The sequence below is a fragment of the Melanerpes formicivorus genome, unplaced genomic scaffold (assembly GCF_026170545.1).
Source record: "Melanerpes formicivorus ecotype bairdi unplaced genomic scaffold, bMelFor1.0.p_v2 SCAF_15, whole genome shotgun sequence".
NCBI classification, from domain to species: Eukaryota; Metazoa; Chordata; class Aves; order Piciformes; family Picidae; genus Melanerpes; species Melanerpes formicivorus.
The window spans coordinates 17,330,154-17,347,104 of NW_027142367.1; the positions used below are offsets into that span (position 1 = coordinate 17,330,154).

At 42.2% G+C, this 16,951-nt stretch overlaps 1 protein-coding gene across 12 annotated transcripts in view; it reads left to right on the forward strand.

Moving 5' to 3' along the window:
• The window catches only part of COBL (cordon-bleu WH2 repeat protein), a 239,972-nt gene that overhangs the window by 148,954 nt on the left and 74,067 nt on the right, over positions 1–16,951 (forward strand). For all 12 annotated transcript variants that reach the window (XM_068147700.1, XM_068147701.1, XM_068147699.1 and 9 more), the window contains one exon: positions 2,651–2,845. In XM_068147700.1, coding sequence (XP_068003801.1) covers positions 2,651–2,845 — 195 coding nt within the window. The remainder of the gene's footprint in view (positions 1–2,650; positions 2,846–16,951) is intronic.

The window sequence follows — 16,951 nt, forward strand, 5'->3', positions numbered from 1 at the left end:
TCACAGAACTAGCTCTGCCGTGGGTTAGCTGTTTGGGTGGGTTGGATTGGTTGATGGGTTGGACACGATGATCTTGAAGGTCTCTTCCAACCTGGTTTGGTTTATTCTAAATAAATAAAATAAAAATGATGGGATTTTTGGTTGCCTTGTGTTTCCTGACAGTATGTATTCTATGGTTTAGGGCAAAATTCCTTGTGAGGGCATTATGTCCTCAATGGGTGAGTTTTGCAAGTGCTGTAGCATGTTCTGTTGTGATGAGAACAACATTATGAGCCATGGTCTTCAGCCTGTGCTTCCAGAATAGGTATGCTGTTCCAACTCACAGTGGATTGGTATCAGTGGTGAGTTCACAGAAGACATTTTCAAGAAGAAATTACTGCCTCATAGCTTAATTAAGAAGCAGAATCTTCAATTTAATATGGAAACTTCTCTAAAAAAGTGCGAAATGTGGATTGTGGGTTTGAGGGAAGAGTTGTTGCAAGATCTTTATTAGCAAATTCAAAAAATGATTTGTGTTGAATTTAAGTATCAAAACTCAATTAACACAAAACTGGACATTTTTAAGCAGTCAAGTTTCTTAGGTTTTCCTACTTGTAGATTTACCCCATCTATTTCTGTTTGTATATTAGTGTAAAAATATATTAAGGCATTGATCTGAAATCAGTGAAACTTTTAAAATTGATTTAATCAAGTTTTCAGTGAGAGTTAAAGGAATTTTTTAACATTAAGGAGTTTCTATTTCTCTTGTTGGAGACGGCCACAAAGATGACCCAAGGGATGGAACACCTCTACTATGATAGGCTAAGGGAGCTGGGGTTGTTCAGCATAGGGAAGACTCTTGAGGGGACCTTAGAGCTACCTTCCAATACCTGCAGGAATCCTACAAGAAGGCTGCAGAGGGACTTTTCATTAGGGTGTGTAGCAACAGGAAGAGGGGGAATGGTTTTAAGCTGAGTGAGAGTAGGTTTAGTCTGGATCTTAGAAAGAAATTCTTTAGCACAAGGGTGGTGAGACTCTGGAACAGGCTGCCCATGGAGGTTGTGGATGCCTCCTCCCTCAGGGTGTTCATGGCCAGGCTGGATGAGGCCTTGAGCAGCTGAGTCTAGTTGAGAGGTGTCCCTGACCATGGTGAGGAGGTTGGAGTAAATGATCTCTGAGGTCCCTTCCAACCTAGGCCATTCTATGATTCTCCTATTGTCTGGGGCTGTGAAAATCCAGAATGGTGCCTGTCAATAGGGCTTCTTATGACCAGGTTAAATAGTTCTTGTTTTCAATAGATTGTGAATGATTATGTTTGATTGGGCAGGTATATTTGAAACAGTTTGATAGTAGCAGTTTCTCTTATGCAAATCTGCAGAGGACACTTAGGTAAATCAGGCAGACTGATAATAAAACAGAGAAGCCTGGGACACAGACAGCATATGATTAATACAGTGTCCTTGTTTAAGAATAAATCTTCCTTGCAGAAAAGTGTATTGCTTCTAACTTAAAGACAATTGCAAATGCATTTGTGCAACATAATTATGTGACTAGATGAGGCTTGTATTTTAGATAGCAAGCGGCAGTATTGTTCCCATCAATCACAGAATCATAGAATGCTACAGCTTGGAAGGCACCTCCAGAAATAATTGAGTCCAACCTGCCTGCAAAGCTGTTAAACCGCAGTAGGTGCTCATTGCATCTTCTGTCTTAAGGTGCTGGTTGATGGTAGGCTGAACATGAGCCTGCAGTGTGCCCAGGTGGCCAGGAGGGCCAATGGCATCCTGGCCTGCATTAAGAACAGTGTGGCCAGCAGGAGCAGGGAGGTCATTCTGCCCCTGTACACTGCACTGGTTAGGCCACACCTCGAGTCCTGTGTCCAGTTCTGGGCCCCTCAGTTTAGGAAGGAGATTGACTTGCTGGAGCATGTCCAGAGAAGGGCAACGAAGTTGGTGAGGGGCTTGGAACACAAGCCCTATGAGGAGAGACTGAGGGAGCTGGGGCTGCTTAGCCTGGAGAAGAGGAGACTCAGGGGTGACCTTATTGCTCTCTACAACTACCTGAAGGGAGGTTGTAAACAGGCAGAGATTGGTCTCTTCTCCCAGGCAGCCAGTACCAGAACAAGAGGACACAGTCTCAGGCTGCACCAGGGGAGGTTCAGGCTGGAGGTCAGGAGGAAGTTTTACACAGAGAGAGTGATTGCCCACTGGAATGGGCTGCCCGGGGAGGTGGTGGAATCGCCATCCCTGGAGGTGTTCAGGAGGAGACTTGACAGGGTGCTTGGTTGCATGGGTTAGTTGATTAGGTGGTGTTGGATGATAGGTTGGATGCGATGATCTTGAAGGTCTCTTCCAACCTGGTCTATTCTATTCTATTCTATTCTATTCTATTCTATTCTATTCTATTCTATTCTATTCTATTCTATTCTATTCTATTCTATTCTATTCTATTCTATTCTATTCTATTCTAGTTTGTACCAGTTGACCTTTACAAGTTTCCAAAAGTTACAGTTTGCAGTTCAGAAGCTTTGACAGAAGAACATACATGATTATTCACATCATTGTTTAAACAGTAACCACACATGTGTCTTGGTTTGCTTCTTCCCACCCCCCCCCCCCCCCCATTGTTTTTTTAAAAGTGATTTTAATCTAAGACATTAATTCATTTACAGGGTTATTCCACAGCTCCAAACTCTCCTTCAGCGAATTCTCGTTCCAGTTGCCTGGGTCCATCACTGTCGCTTGGTAACATCTCGGGAATGACAGAAAACAGAGAAGTGAAAAAGCGCAGAGCACCTCCTCCACCAGTTGCGACACCCGCATTGCAGAACGTGCCTATGAGGAAGCCCGAAAAGACAGCAGCACAGGTAACAGTGATACCAAAGAATGGACTGCTTTGCTTGATGTGCTGGCTAAAATCAATTCATTCATCAGAGCTGAAGTCATTCCCAAATACATTGGCTAGCCATTAGCCACAGCTTACCAACGCTCTTCATCTTAGAAAGTGAAATTGTTGGCAGTCTTGGGGGTTTTGTACATATTTACTGAGCTTTCTTGAGAATGCCTCAAGGTTTCTCAAGCATCTTTTTAAATCAGAAAAGCTTTGTGAGGTATTAGGCTAAAAAAAAAGAGTAGAGTGAAGAAAAAGTAAGGCAGAAAAGCTGGAAATTGTATAGGGTGACTAAGTATCCTGATTAGCCAGGACAGTCCTGGAAAACTGGTGAAAGTGAAATCACTGACAAAAATCTTCAGCATGCTGTTTTGCCCAGGTATTGTCAGGCTTTTGCCTACATCTGTGTTTCCAGTGCTGCTGTGGGATACCAAATAATCTGCTCTGCTTTCTGTTTTGCACAACCTTTTAAAACAATGCTCTTTGTTTTTTTTCCTCTTAAAAAAGATCACTGTTCTGCAATACAGAGAAACAGGGGGGAACCTTCTGGAGGACCTAACCTTTTGAAAAGTATTAATAGAGTTAAGGGCAAAGGAAGTGGTTCTTGGTTTTGTAGTAACATTCAGGTATGTGTGCTGCTAAATACGTGCATCATCCACAAAAAGCATTCCATTCTAAATGCAAACTGTAAAAGTCAGTGTGTGAAGCTATATATGTATGCTAAATAGAATAGAATAGAATAGAATAGAATAGAATAGAATAGAATAGAATAGAGTAGAATAGAATAGACCAAACCAGGTTGGAAGAGACCTTCAAGATCATCGCGTCCAACCTAGCATCCCACACCACCTAATCAACTAACCCATGTAACCAAGCACCCTCTCAAGTCTCCTGAACACCTTCAGTGACAGCGACTCCACCACCTCCCCAGGCAGCCCATTCCAGTGGGCAATCACTCTCTCTGTGTAAAACTTCCTCCTGACCTCCAGCCTGAACTTCCCCTGGTGCAGCCTGAGACTGTGTCCTCTTGTTCTGGTGCTGGCTGCCTGGGAGAAGAGACCAACCTCTGCCTGTTTACAACCCCCCTTCAGGTAGTTGTAGAGAGCAAGGAACCAATACCTTCAAGGTTGCGTAATGTGGACTGACTTTTATCCCCTTATGGCCTGTCACCTCTACAGCACGCTCATCTTCAGAAAACAAACCATATTACTGTGAAACAGAGTAAGGAAGTGATCTCTCAGTTCAGTATAGTGGGGGGAGGAGGAGTCTAGTGTTCAGTCTCACCAGTCTCACTCCCTGTCACTTTTATTTACCTGTGTTACAGTATACTTTAAGTGCCTTCTCCAGTGAAGTACTGTGTAAGGAAAGCTGATGCACACTCTTGAAAAAGGATCACAGAATCTTATTTTCCCATTCTTAGGATATCTAAAAGTGTGATAGTAGTGTTTCATCTTTCAAAACTGGAATAGATGCCTTTGAAATAGGAATTATTTATAGACACAGTTGAAGAAAATCAGTGTTTTCTTGCCCCATTTGATCCACTTTCTTTTTTAAAACCTCCTTCTCAAATTCCTGCTTTAAATATTGTGATGAAGTTTCTTATGCTCCCCAGAGTTAAATATCTTATGTGTTTAAGATGAAGAGATCTTTTTGTACAAAAATACTATGGCATTCTCTTAAGTTTATACAAGTATGGTAATCAAATAACTTATTTTGCCATTCTCTTAGGGTTATCTTCTTGTGGTGTGACATTGATATTTTAAAGTGTGTTTCACAAAACCATCAAAAAACTAAACTCTCTTTAGACATGTTAACATTTCTCTTTGCAGCATTGTTGCAAATAGATTAAAGTGCTGGCTTTCTCAACCTGTTGGGAGAAACATGTTCATTTTACTTACCACAAGCAGCATAGTGTCGACATCAAACTCTCCTAGTCTAAAGAAAAAGGTATTTTGAAGAAGGGAAGCAGATGAAGATTGTGTCAGAAGATTTTCTGTGATGAAGTTAATTTTGGACAGCAGAAATATCTATCACAGTATCACAGTATCACTTAGGTTGGAAAGGACCTCGAGGATCATCGAGTCCAACCTATCAACACGGACCCCATGACTAGCATAGATGACCAATGAAAAGCAAGGTAGATTCTGAGCACAGCTGCTAAAGTCTGATTGACTGCATTTGTTGGGTAAAGGACGTCTTTCTAAAATGGTTGAACAGGTCAAAATATTAAACAGTTGTGTTCTGCTCCTGAAGCTCCCAGACTGAAAGTTGCTCAGAGGCCACCCTGTAATTTATTAGAATAAACCTTTATTAGAATAAACCAAACCAGGTTGGAAGAGACCTTCAAGATCATCGTGTCCAACCCATCAACCAATCCAACCCACCCAAACAGCTAACCCATGGCACCAAGCACCCCAGCAAGTCTCCTCCTGAACACCTCCAATGACGGCGACTCCACCACCTCCCCGGGCAGCCCATTCCAATGGGCAATCACTCTTTCTGTATAGAACTTCTTCCTAACATCCAACCTGAACCTCCCCGGCGCAGCCTGAGACTGTGTCCTCTTGTTCTGGTACTGGCTGCCTGGGAGAAGAGACCATCATCTGCCTGTCTACAACCTCCCTTCAGGTAGTTGTAGAGAGTGATAAGGTCACCCCTGAGTCTCCTCCAGGCTGAGCAACCCCAGCTCCCTCAGCCTCTCCTCACAGGGCTTGTAAGAGCCTTTGAAAGAGGATATGTGGTGTATTGTTGAAATGAAGCATTAAGTTCCATAAAGCAATCAAAAAATGAGGGAAGAGATTAATTATGAAGTATTATGTGGCGAGGTAGCAACAGATGTATATTTTGTAAGAAAATCCAAACAGTTCTGGTTTATCTACGTGCAGACTCTCCAAGTTTACTGTGAAAATACAGTGAAAACTCTCAGGGTGTAAGTTTATTTCTTTAGTTTATGGGAAAGAATCAGAGCTGAGTTTTTTTTTTCAGGGAAGGACGTCAATTCGTTATTAATGGACTTCCTTCCATAAAAAGATAAGATGTTTGTTTAGAAAACTTTATTTATATGCAACTGTTACTAACAGGAAGATCCTGCAAAAGGAGAACATGTTTGTTTCCAGTGAGCTAGCACATTAATAGAAAATTTAAAAGGTGATATTCTGAGCTTTTTGTAGGCTTTTTTATTCTTTTTCAGCTATCTGCTTCCATTAAGTTGTGTGGAATAAAAGGAAACTGTAGCTGTTGTGAATACCTGTCATTTGACTTTCTAACCCAATCAGCCCATTACTTGTAACTGACTGACAAGACCCAGGGCATTCAGTTTTCTTTACAGCACAGATGATTATTTAGGCATTTATTTTTCATCTCCCTGCCTATTCGTTGCAATCAGCAATGTCTATGTATATGAGGACTGGTATGTTCTAATTTATACTTTTATGTTTTCTCCACTCCCTTTTAGGTGGAGCATTGCAATATAATTATGTCATATTGCAGCTCTTGTTTCTGTGGAATTTACAGTAATTTACCTCCTTGAGGCTAAGGCCCCTGCAATCACTTGAGTTAGTTTTTAGTGCAGTATCATTAGTTTTCTTTGTCTGTTTAAAGGTGACTGTTCTACATCTCTTCTAGAAAACACTCATTTCTCTTCAGAACACAACTCAGAGCACAGCTGAGCAATGCTGAACATTCAGTAAGTAGTTTGCAAAGGAATGTGGAGTCAAAGAAGAGTCTACACATTTCTTCCCTGAAGGTTCCCCCCCAATTTTTTTGTTAAGCATCTTCTAAATGATGCTGTTTAGAATAATGAGAAGTCACCTGGGAAAAGTATTTTTCAAAACACAAGGGTGTGGTGACATTTCTAGTATGGAATCCATAAGGTTAATGCTTTAGAAGCAAGGAGGTCTCCTCCTTAATGAAGTTGCAATGTGGAGCCCACACCACCCAGAGAGCAGAGCAGAACAGTCTGGTGGTGAACAGAAACTGAATCCTCTACGCAAACAATCTCTGTTTGCTGATACAGGTGGTCGAGGCCCCGTCTCTGGGGGTGTTTAAGAGCAGGCTGGATGAGGCTCTGGGCAGCCTGATCTAGTGCAGGGTGTCCCTGCCCGTGGCAGGGGGGTTGGAACTAGATGATCCTTGTGGTCCCTTCCAACCCTGAATGAAACTATGAAACTATGATACAGCGCTTGAGATGATGTGCTAGCAGAATGTAGGGCTGCCTTAAGAGTAGTCACAGTGTAAACTGAGTCCCCACCCCAAAAGTCATGCACTGTATAGCCACTAAGAGAAAACCTGTATGAGTATGCCATTGTAGATAGGTCACTCAGAGAAAAGCTACACATGAAGTCTGGCAGAGTTAAACCTGTCTCCTAAGAAGCTTATTCATTGATCTCTCTTCCAATGCAAAAAGAAGTGTATTTGGTTCATTTCTTGCAAGAACTGTCAGTTTGAATATTTGCTTCTTTTGGAGGTCAACAGTATTGTGCACCAGCAAATGAGTTTGTGGGAACTGGAATGAGGGGGAATGATACAGAAAGCTTCAAGGATTTTCTGTAAGAGACTTTTCTATGAAATGGAGTGGTTTGTTCAGAATAAAATCATGAGGCTTTTTGGAGACAACATCAAAACTGGAAGAGAACTCTTCAGTGCCTTCACCAGTAGAATAAGTCTGATGTCCACTCCAGAAATCAGAAATGCAACCTGTAGGTTGTGATAAAGGAGCTGTGTGCTATTCCAGCCACTGTGGTTTTCAGAACAGCACTTCCATATAACATGTAGACATAATAGAAGGCACCTGGGACTTGTTACTAACCAGGGCAATTCCTGCAGTAATAGAGGAATAGGGCAATATAACAGATACAATATTCTAACATTTCTATCATAGATTTAATCTTCGTTGTTGTATGGCAAGACAGTGGATTTAAATAAAAATGATGTTGTTTTTAGTGCAGCTGAGGAACTAGCCTCACACTTTCAGAATGTTCCTTTATAAATGTTATACAATTTTCAGGTTTTATTTCCATGTTTACATAATTGCCTGGAGGCTGCTGTAGACAAAATAATGTATGTGAAATACCGTGGGGTTTGCCCTGCTTCTCGCTTTCCTCCCTTTACCGCTTAGATCTCATACTCGAGTTACAGAGGACAGTTGTTGACTCCGCATTCTTTGTGAGAGCCAGGCCAGTTCTGGGCCCCTCAGTTTAGGAAGGATGTTGACTTGCTGGAACGAGTCCAGAGAAGGGCAACGAAGTTAGTGAGGGGCTTGGAACACAAGCCCTATGAGGAGAGACTGAGGGAGCTGGGGCTGCTTAGCCTGGAGAAGAGGAGACTCAGGGGTGACCTTATTGCTCTCTACAACTACCTGAAGGGGGGTTGTAGACAGGCAGAGGTTGGTCTCTTGTCCCAGGCAGCCAGCACCAGAACAAGAGGACACAGTCTCAGGCTGCGCCAGGGGAAGTTCAGGCTGGAGGTCAGGAGGAAGTTTTACGCAGAGAGAGTGATTGCCCACTGGAGTGGACTGCCCGGGGAGGTGGTGGAGTCGCCGTCACTGGAGGTGTTCAGGAGGAGACTTGACAGGGTGCTTGGTTGCATGGGTTAGTTGATTGGGTGGTGTTGGGTGATAGGTTGGATGTGATGATCTTGAAGGTCTCTTCCAACCTGGTTTATTCTATTCTATTCTATTCTATTAACACCAGACTTCTTGCCCCCAGTGTTTTAGTAAGGCTAATATATTCACTTTAGTAAGGCTAATATATTCTTACCATGAATTGAAGTGGTTTACTGACATGAATAAAAAGGAATATTGCAGCCAAACAGTGACAGACTTACTCTGTCATTGCTGGCAGGCTTCTTTCTCCCTGCATCCCATTTGGTTTTGACCAATTTTATGCCTAAATGAGAAATTTAGCTATAAGAGAATCATTTTAACTTGAACAAATACAAATGAGACTTCCATCTCTTTCCTGGAGAGGTACTCACACTAAAAATTTGCCAAATTTCTTCTTTATTTAAAGAAGATACTTGCAGTATTTGCTGTACATGTTATTAAATGGAAGGAGGCTACAAATATGGAAATGGGGAAGAAGTGGGGTTTATGCTATCTTGGTTGATGTTTTCTTGTACTGATCCACATAGCATTTTCCTTCTTTCTTTTACTTTCATTTCTGTTCTCCTGTTGGAAATAGCAGACTCCACAGACATATGTTCCTTTGTTCCAGTGCATGTCACATGCAAAAGAGTTACAGTTCTGCTTGCAATTTTTGATAGGAGTGCAGTGGAGCTAACGGGACACGGGCTTGAGCATCCTAACCACTTAGCATTTGTATCCCTTTGGTAGGGGTGCCTTTCTCACCGCAGAGTTTGTGTTACAGTACTATTCGCTGTCCTTTTGTATGTTAATATATACAAATAGAATACACTAGTGACTGAAAGCTTAGGTTAGCCTTTGGTTGATAGAGTTTCTCAAAGGGAGGAGATACTCTAATGAAATGTCCTGCTGAAAGATGTTGAATTTGTGACCATCTGCAGGCAATCCTGAAGTACTTCAAATGACTCTGCAAGTAAGCATTGCCTAGAGTGAAGGCATACCTAGAATGCATTGTGCCAGCAAGAACCATAGAATAGAATAGAAATAGAATAGAATTAGAATAGAATTAGAATAGAATAGAATAGAATAGAATAGAATAGAATAGAATAGAATAGAATAGAATAGACCAGACCAGACCAGACCAGACCAGGTTGGAAGAGACCTTCAAGATCATCACGTCCAACCTATCATCCAACACCATCTAATCAACTAACCCATGCAACCAAGCACCCTGTCAGGTCTCCTCCTGAACACCTCCAGTGATGGCGATTCCACCACCTCCCCATGTTCAAGTATTACAAATATAAGAGAAGAAATTAAGGCAATGTATGGATAAAATGATATTGAAACCATAATGAACATAGTAAATCCATTCAAAGTGTTTTTAAACCACAGACTCTCCCAAATTTCCAGACTCTGTCCCTGATTTTGCAGTACTCAATTTTCCTGTGTATGTGTGTGCATGCTATAGCCATTTGGAAATGTGATTCATTATCTTCCTTAGAAGTAAAATGTGTTTTAAAACAGTGGCCAAGATTTTTAGCAATGGTAAGCTCAGCTGTCAGTAACTAGGAAGCTGAGTTTATAGCTTGATGTTTTCTGAACTTTTAAGATGTCAGAAGCTACATGTGGTTGCTCAGCAACTCAGTATCTGGCCACTGTGATTTTAAGTTCATATTATTTTTCACTATGCCACCTTCTGTTGCAAAAGGAGTTTTAAGTTGACATTGTTAGTATAAAAATATTTCTTCCATTAATGTACCCCTTGCACAGCAGGGTTTTTTTTTGCCAATATCTTTCTTGTGTGTTTGCACAAAATGATTACCACTCTTCTACCTTCATAATCTAACACCACAGATTTGTGGTGAGCTGGCTTCAAGAATAATCTTGACTGATATGAAATCACAGTGTAGCTGCTGTGCTCTTCACATTTTCAAAATGACATATTACCCAGTGTATACAAATGAAGCACTAAGGCTATGAATACACATCCTGTAGAACAGTGTAGCGTAAGGTATGTTCCCGCTATGCACAGCTATGTCAGTCAGGATGACATTACTAAAGCTCTCCATCTGTGTGCCCTGTGAGTTAGTTTCTTGAATCTCCTTTGTCCCCTAGTTTTTTGGATAAATCAAGTCCTTCAAATAACAATGTTCCTGCAGTTGGCTTTCCTGTGAGCAGCAGCTGAGTGCTTAGAAATAACCTGTATTTGTGTCGGTGACAGCCTTTTTTAACCTTCCATTTTAACCTCCATGATGCCAGCAGGGACTGTAGGGAAGTTGAGGGACAGAAGAATAGTAACTGGATGAGAACATCTACCACAGTTACCTACAGAACTGAGAGGTGAATAAAACCTGCTTGATTAACATCTGTTGTGATCGTCTCTGTAAGCACCGTATTCTTACCAGCTTGCTGTCATCTACCTCATCCTTTGTGCATCTGCTCTAATTACTTACTGTGAGAACTCCACTCTGATCAGAATCCTACGTCCTGAGAACAAGACTTTCAAATTTATTTGTGTTTACCTAGTTGGTTGATGCTACTTTTGTAGAAACCACTGTCATTGTACTTGGGGGAGGGGTTGTTTGCTTCTTGTGCTGCAGCAAAATAGCCTTATGCAGAAGGTATTTTCTTCCCTTTTTATCTTACAGTTTTTCCTGCATTTCTGTATAAGATGAAAGGCAATGAGCAGTCCATGGTGGAAACCATCTGACAGTTGTATTCTATTTTAATAAGACCAGAGTCAGCAAAAGGGCGGATGGACTCAGATTAGTTATCTCTTTTCACAGGTTACACCTAAGCCAGAAATGTCTACTACAAATCAACAAGATAGGAGTGCATGGGGTTTTTTTTATCATCTTTCAGAGAGGAAGGGAGGTTTCTTTTGACTTAAAGGTCTTCTGGGTGAGGTCTTCTCAACCTTTGTCTTATGACACATTTCCGTTCTCCCTGAAATGTTCTGTGAATGTTGCGGGGTCTTTTGTTTCTTTTGTCTGTGTCTGTGGGCTTTGTTTTTTGTTGTTTTTTTTTTTTCTTGGTTTTTTTTTGTTTGGTTTGGTTTGGTTTTTCCTGTGGGCCATCCAGAATAACAGAATTTGAGAATAACAGATACTTTTTTCCACATTCTGAGGAAGGATGCAATGAATAAGTCTCTGCTGTTTCTCAAAATCTTGTCTTTTCCTTCTACAAAACACTGCTTATTACAGCTCACTTCCCAGTTTTCTGTAAGTTCCCTGAGGATATGAAAGCAGGATTTGTTCTGAAGGAAGAGGGACAACACTTGACTGACTTTTTAATGTTTGGGGTTTTTAAGTTGATTAAAAGGAGTTTTCTGACTGTTTGTATACCTTTTTTTTTTGGTTTGTTACAGTTTAATTCTCCTTTTGTGGATGAATAAGGCCTGAAATGTGAATGCTGTGTGTTACTAAGTTCCTTTGCCGTGGATCATTAGTGGCGATGTCATGAGTGTTACCTATGATCTCCAGTTTTGGTGGCAGACTTGTAAATATTCTCAGGCAATTCGTGGTATCTCTCAATTGCCTTTTTTGTGATGAGGTGGGAGATAGTGAATCTTTATTTAAGATGCTCTTTCTTCATGATGCTGTTCAGGTGCCCAAGTTATATAAGCATGTAAGCCTTAGAGGTGAAAACTTCTTTGTTGGTGTTTTTGTTTTGTTTTGTTTTTAAGAAGTCACCAGGTAGTCACGAATGTCATAGAATCATAGAATCATAGAATCAATAAGGTTGGAAAAGACCTCAGAGATCATCAAGTCCAACCTATCACCCAACACCATCTAATCAAGTAAACCCTGGCTCCAAGTGCCACATCCAATTCCCTCTCAAACACCTCCAGGGATGGTGACTCCACCACCTCCTTGGGCAGCACATTCCCATGGCCAATCTCTCTTGCTGGGAAGAACTTCTTCCTAATATCCAGCCTGAACCTCCCCTGGCACAGCTTGAGACCCTCCAGCATCTCAACATCTTTCCTAAACTGAGGGGCCCAGAACTGGACACAAGGTGAAGCCTAACCAGTGCTGAGTACAGGGGCAGAATGACCTCCCTGTATGAGATGTCCTTCCATAGTTTAAGAATAAACAATGCTAATTCCCAAAGGACTGGAGATGATAGAGTAATACAGCTGCTAAGACAATTTAACTAATACTGTCTTCCTAGGTTTTGTATTAGAGTTTGGATATTGTGTGCTGGATTGTGTATGATGCCTGATTAAAAGGCAGGGAAGATACACAATTAGCATGATGCAGTATTTTGATCAAGTCAAACAATAGCTGAGTCTCTCTCTGAGTGTTAATAGAGATAAAGAATTAATAGATAAACCCGTCAAAAATGGAGATTCTCTCTTTTTTTGTATCACATTTGTGCAGCAATTTTTTATTTGGAGTGTCCTAGGCTGTAAATACTGCATGGTAATTACAAAACTTTCCATTAGGCTTTTAGTAGCCTTGTCTTCCAGAGGGTTTTATACCAGTCATGCTGCCTGGATTTTTAGTCAGAAGTTTATTTACTTCATTGATGCATTTCTGTAGATGTTGAGAGTTTATGATGAGAGGTTTGAAAATTATTTATTTTGCCACACTGACATAAACACTGCTTTACTCTTTCACCAGAAAGTGAAAGCTTGCTATTCTCCTAGGATGATAAAACAGTCCAGCATTGCTTTACATTTTCATGCTTGGTATTGCCTCAACCCAGGTGCAGGACCATGCACTTGGCCTTAACTTCATCAGATTTGCACAGGTCCACCTCTTAAGCCTGTTAAGGTCCCTCTGGATGGCATCCCTTCCTCCCAGCATGTTAACTTCACACAGATTGGTGTTGTCAGCAGACTTGCTGAGGGTGCACTTGATCCTACTGTCCATGTTGCCAACAAAAACGTTAAACAGCACTGACCTCAAAGGAGCACCATACATCACTGATCACTGATCAAGCTGTTGACTGCAATTTTGAGTGTGACCATCCGGCCAGTTCCTTATCCATCAAATGAACTGATCTGTGCTTCAAATCCATGTCTTTCCAGTTTAGAGACAAGGATGTATGGGACAGTGTAAAATGCTTTGCACAACTTCAGCTGGGTGACATTCATTGTTCTTCCACCAATGCTGTAACCCTGTTGTAGAAGGGCATCAAATTTGTCAGACACAATTTCATAGTTTCATAGTTTCATAGTTTCATTCAGGGTTGGAAGGGACCACAAGGATCATCTAGTTCCAACCCCCCTGCCACGGGCAGGGACACCCCACACTAGGTCAGCCTGGCCAGAGCCTCATCCAGCCTGCTCTTAAACACCCCCAGGGACGGGGCCTCGATCACCTCCCTGGACAACACATTCCAGGGTTTTGTTTTTTTGCCATGTTGGGTCTCACCAGTCACCTCATTTTCCATGTTCCCTGGCATAGTTTCTGGGAGGATACGCTCCATGATCTTGCCAGGCACATGGGTGAGGCTGGCTGGCCTGTAATTGTTTAGGTCTTCCTTTTCTCCCCTTATATACATGGGGGTTTATGTTTCTCCTTTTGCACTCTGTGGATTCTCTCTTATGAGTGATTGATCTCTTATGGAGTGCTGCTTTTCTGGATCTGTACACTTTGCTGCTGGATCTTTCCTTCAAGAAGAGTGTGTAATGATGGACCTTTTAATAATGTCTTCCAGTTAATTACCTTGTGTTGAAAAAGCCATGTACAAACTGCTGTCCTTCGCAAACTTGAAAATCTGTGATGGCATGTGTTAAATGTTATAGAAATAATCATCTTTATAACTAGTCATAAATCTGATAAATTCTGTCTTTTTAATATTTCCACTGGAGCTGAGCCTAGCTGCTGCTATCCTATTGCACAGTCCATTACCAGGATGTACTAAGCAGAAAGAAAAGTGAGCGGCAAAAGAGGTCTGTGGTCCTTAAAATGGCCTACACTGCAGTAAACGGCTAAGAAATTAGAAGTCAGAATAATTAATTTCCAATTTGAAGGTGATTTGTTCATTTTTCCCTGAAGAGATTTAAACATGACATTCAGTTAGCCGAGTGAGCAGCATTCAGACTTGTTCTTTTCATGTCTGACAAAACAATGCTCGAATGGCAAACATGAAGCCAGCTGACAGAATATCAGATAATATTTGCTGTGCAGTTTGGCTGCTTAATGTAGCTGAATAAGTATACTCCAGGAGGGATAATTGATGCAGGCCCAAATTTAAAGAAAGAGAGAAAAGCACAGCGATGGCTGAATGCTTAACTTGCTGTCATGTAAAGCATCAAGTTTAGGCAGGCTCAAAATAAAAAAAGCTGCCAGTGAGAGAAAGGAATTTTTGTTTCTTTTGTGAGAAAAACAACTTCAAAAATTAATTCTGGTGTATGCACACTTAAACACGCTGATTCTCTTAAAGTACTGTGACAGCTTAGGCTGTGCCTTTAAGAAAGGATAGCTGCAGAATTCTCTAGCTGAGCGTTTGGGTGTAAAAAGGAAAACAAAAGGAAGATCGTTCTAAACGCATTTCATTGGTAGATGAGTGGAATGTAGTTTTACGATCTTGCCTTCTGTCTCAGCCTGTCTTCTGTCTTTCTCTTGGCATGCATGCTGACAGCATTTACAGGATGGCCATGGGATCAGGCCTAGCCAGCATGGATTTAGGAAGGGCAGGTCCTGCCTGACCAACCTCATCTCCTTCTATGATCAGGTGACCCGCCTGGTGGATGTGGGGAGGCCTGTGGATGTAGTCTACCTGGCCCTCAGCAAGGCCTTTGACACCGTCCCCCATAGCAAACTGCTGGCCAAGCTGTCAGCCCATGGCTTGGACGGGAGCACACTGCAATGGGTTAGGAACTGGCTGGATGGCCGAGCCCAGAGAGTGGTGGTGAATGGTGCCACATCCAGCTGGCGGCCAGTCACTAGTGGTGTGCCCCAGGGATCAGTGCTGGGCCCTGTGCTCTTTAACATCTTTATTGATGATCTGGATGAGGGCATTGAGTCCATCATCAGTAAATTTGCTGATGACACCAAGCTGGGGACAGGAGTTGATCTACTGGAGGGTAGAGAGGCTCTGCAGAGAGACCTCGACAGGCTGGACAGATGGACAGAGTCCAACAGCATGAGATTGAACACATCCAAGTGCCGGGTTCTGCACATCGGCCACAACAACCCCATGCAGAGCTACAGGCTGGGGTCAGAGTGGCTGGAGAGCAGCCAGGCAGAGAGGGACCTGGGGATGCTGGTTGATGGTAGGCTGAACATGAGCCTGCAGTGTGCCCAGGCAGCCAAGAGGGCCAATGGCATCCTGGCCTGCATCAGGAACAGTGTGGCCAGCAGGAGCAGGGAGGTCATTCTGCCCCTGTACACTGCATTGGTTAGGCCACACCTCGAGTCCTGTGTCCAGTTCTGGGCCCCTCAGTTTAGGAAGGAGTTTGACTTGCTGGAATGAGTCCAGAGAAGGGCAACAAAGTTGGTGAGGGGCTTGGAACACAAGCCCTATGAGGAAAGACTGAGGGAGCTGGGGTTGCTCAGCCTGGAGAAGAGGAGACTCAGGGGTGACCTTATCACTCTCTACAACTACCTGAAGGGAGGTTGTAGACAGGCGGATGATGGTCTCTTCTCCCAGGCAGCCAGTACCAGAACAAGAGGACACAGTCTCAGGCTGCGCCAGGGGAGGTTCAGGTTGGATGTTAGGAAGAAGTTCTATACAGAGAGAGTGATTGCCCATTGGAATGGGCTGCCCGGGGAGGTGGTGGAGTCGCCGTCATTGGAGGTGTTCAGGAGGAGACTTGATGGGGTGCTTGGTGCCATGGCTTAGCTGTTTGGGTGGGTTGGATTGGTTGATGGGTTGGACACGATGATCTTGAAGGTCTCTTCCAACCTGGTTTGGTTTATTCTAATAAAGGTTTATTCTAATAAACGTTTATTCTGACCCTGGACAAGTAGTTATCAAAGGCTACAGCCAGATGATGAAATCCCTGTAGTGACTGCTTTCTCAATGTCTTCAGAGTATCAGTTAATAATATATTAATATATTACTGAATTTTCTTCTCAGTAAGTCTAAAGAAGTTCAATAGTTTCATTCCAAAGTGCCACCCATCCTCGTTAGTGATCCTAATGCTCAATTTTGTCTTGCTGCACATTTATTTACTAGCAGCCTGCATCCCATTTTATAAACAACATTTCAGAAAGTGTGTTTATTTAACCATTTGACATGCATCACATCATAATTGTGCAAGAACACCAGATTTGTTTCACAGGAGCGCTTCTGATTTAAGATTGCAGATAATAAAAGAGATACTTCCCGTTTTTTTTTGCAAGTAAACGTACTTCTTGAGAGTTGAGCCTTCGAATTACATGCAAGAAAATTCTGGGAACAGTCTGTTTTGCCAATATCAGTAGTGGGTTTGATCTTTTGTAATAATCCTGATACTTCTGACTGCGAGTTCAGGGATCACCTGCCAACTATTTCTTAACAGACTATACTACCTGCCTTGGGAAAAATACCACGAGTTACCAT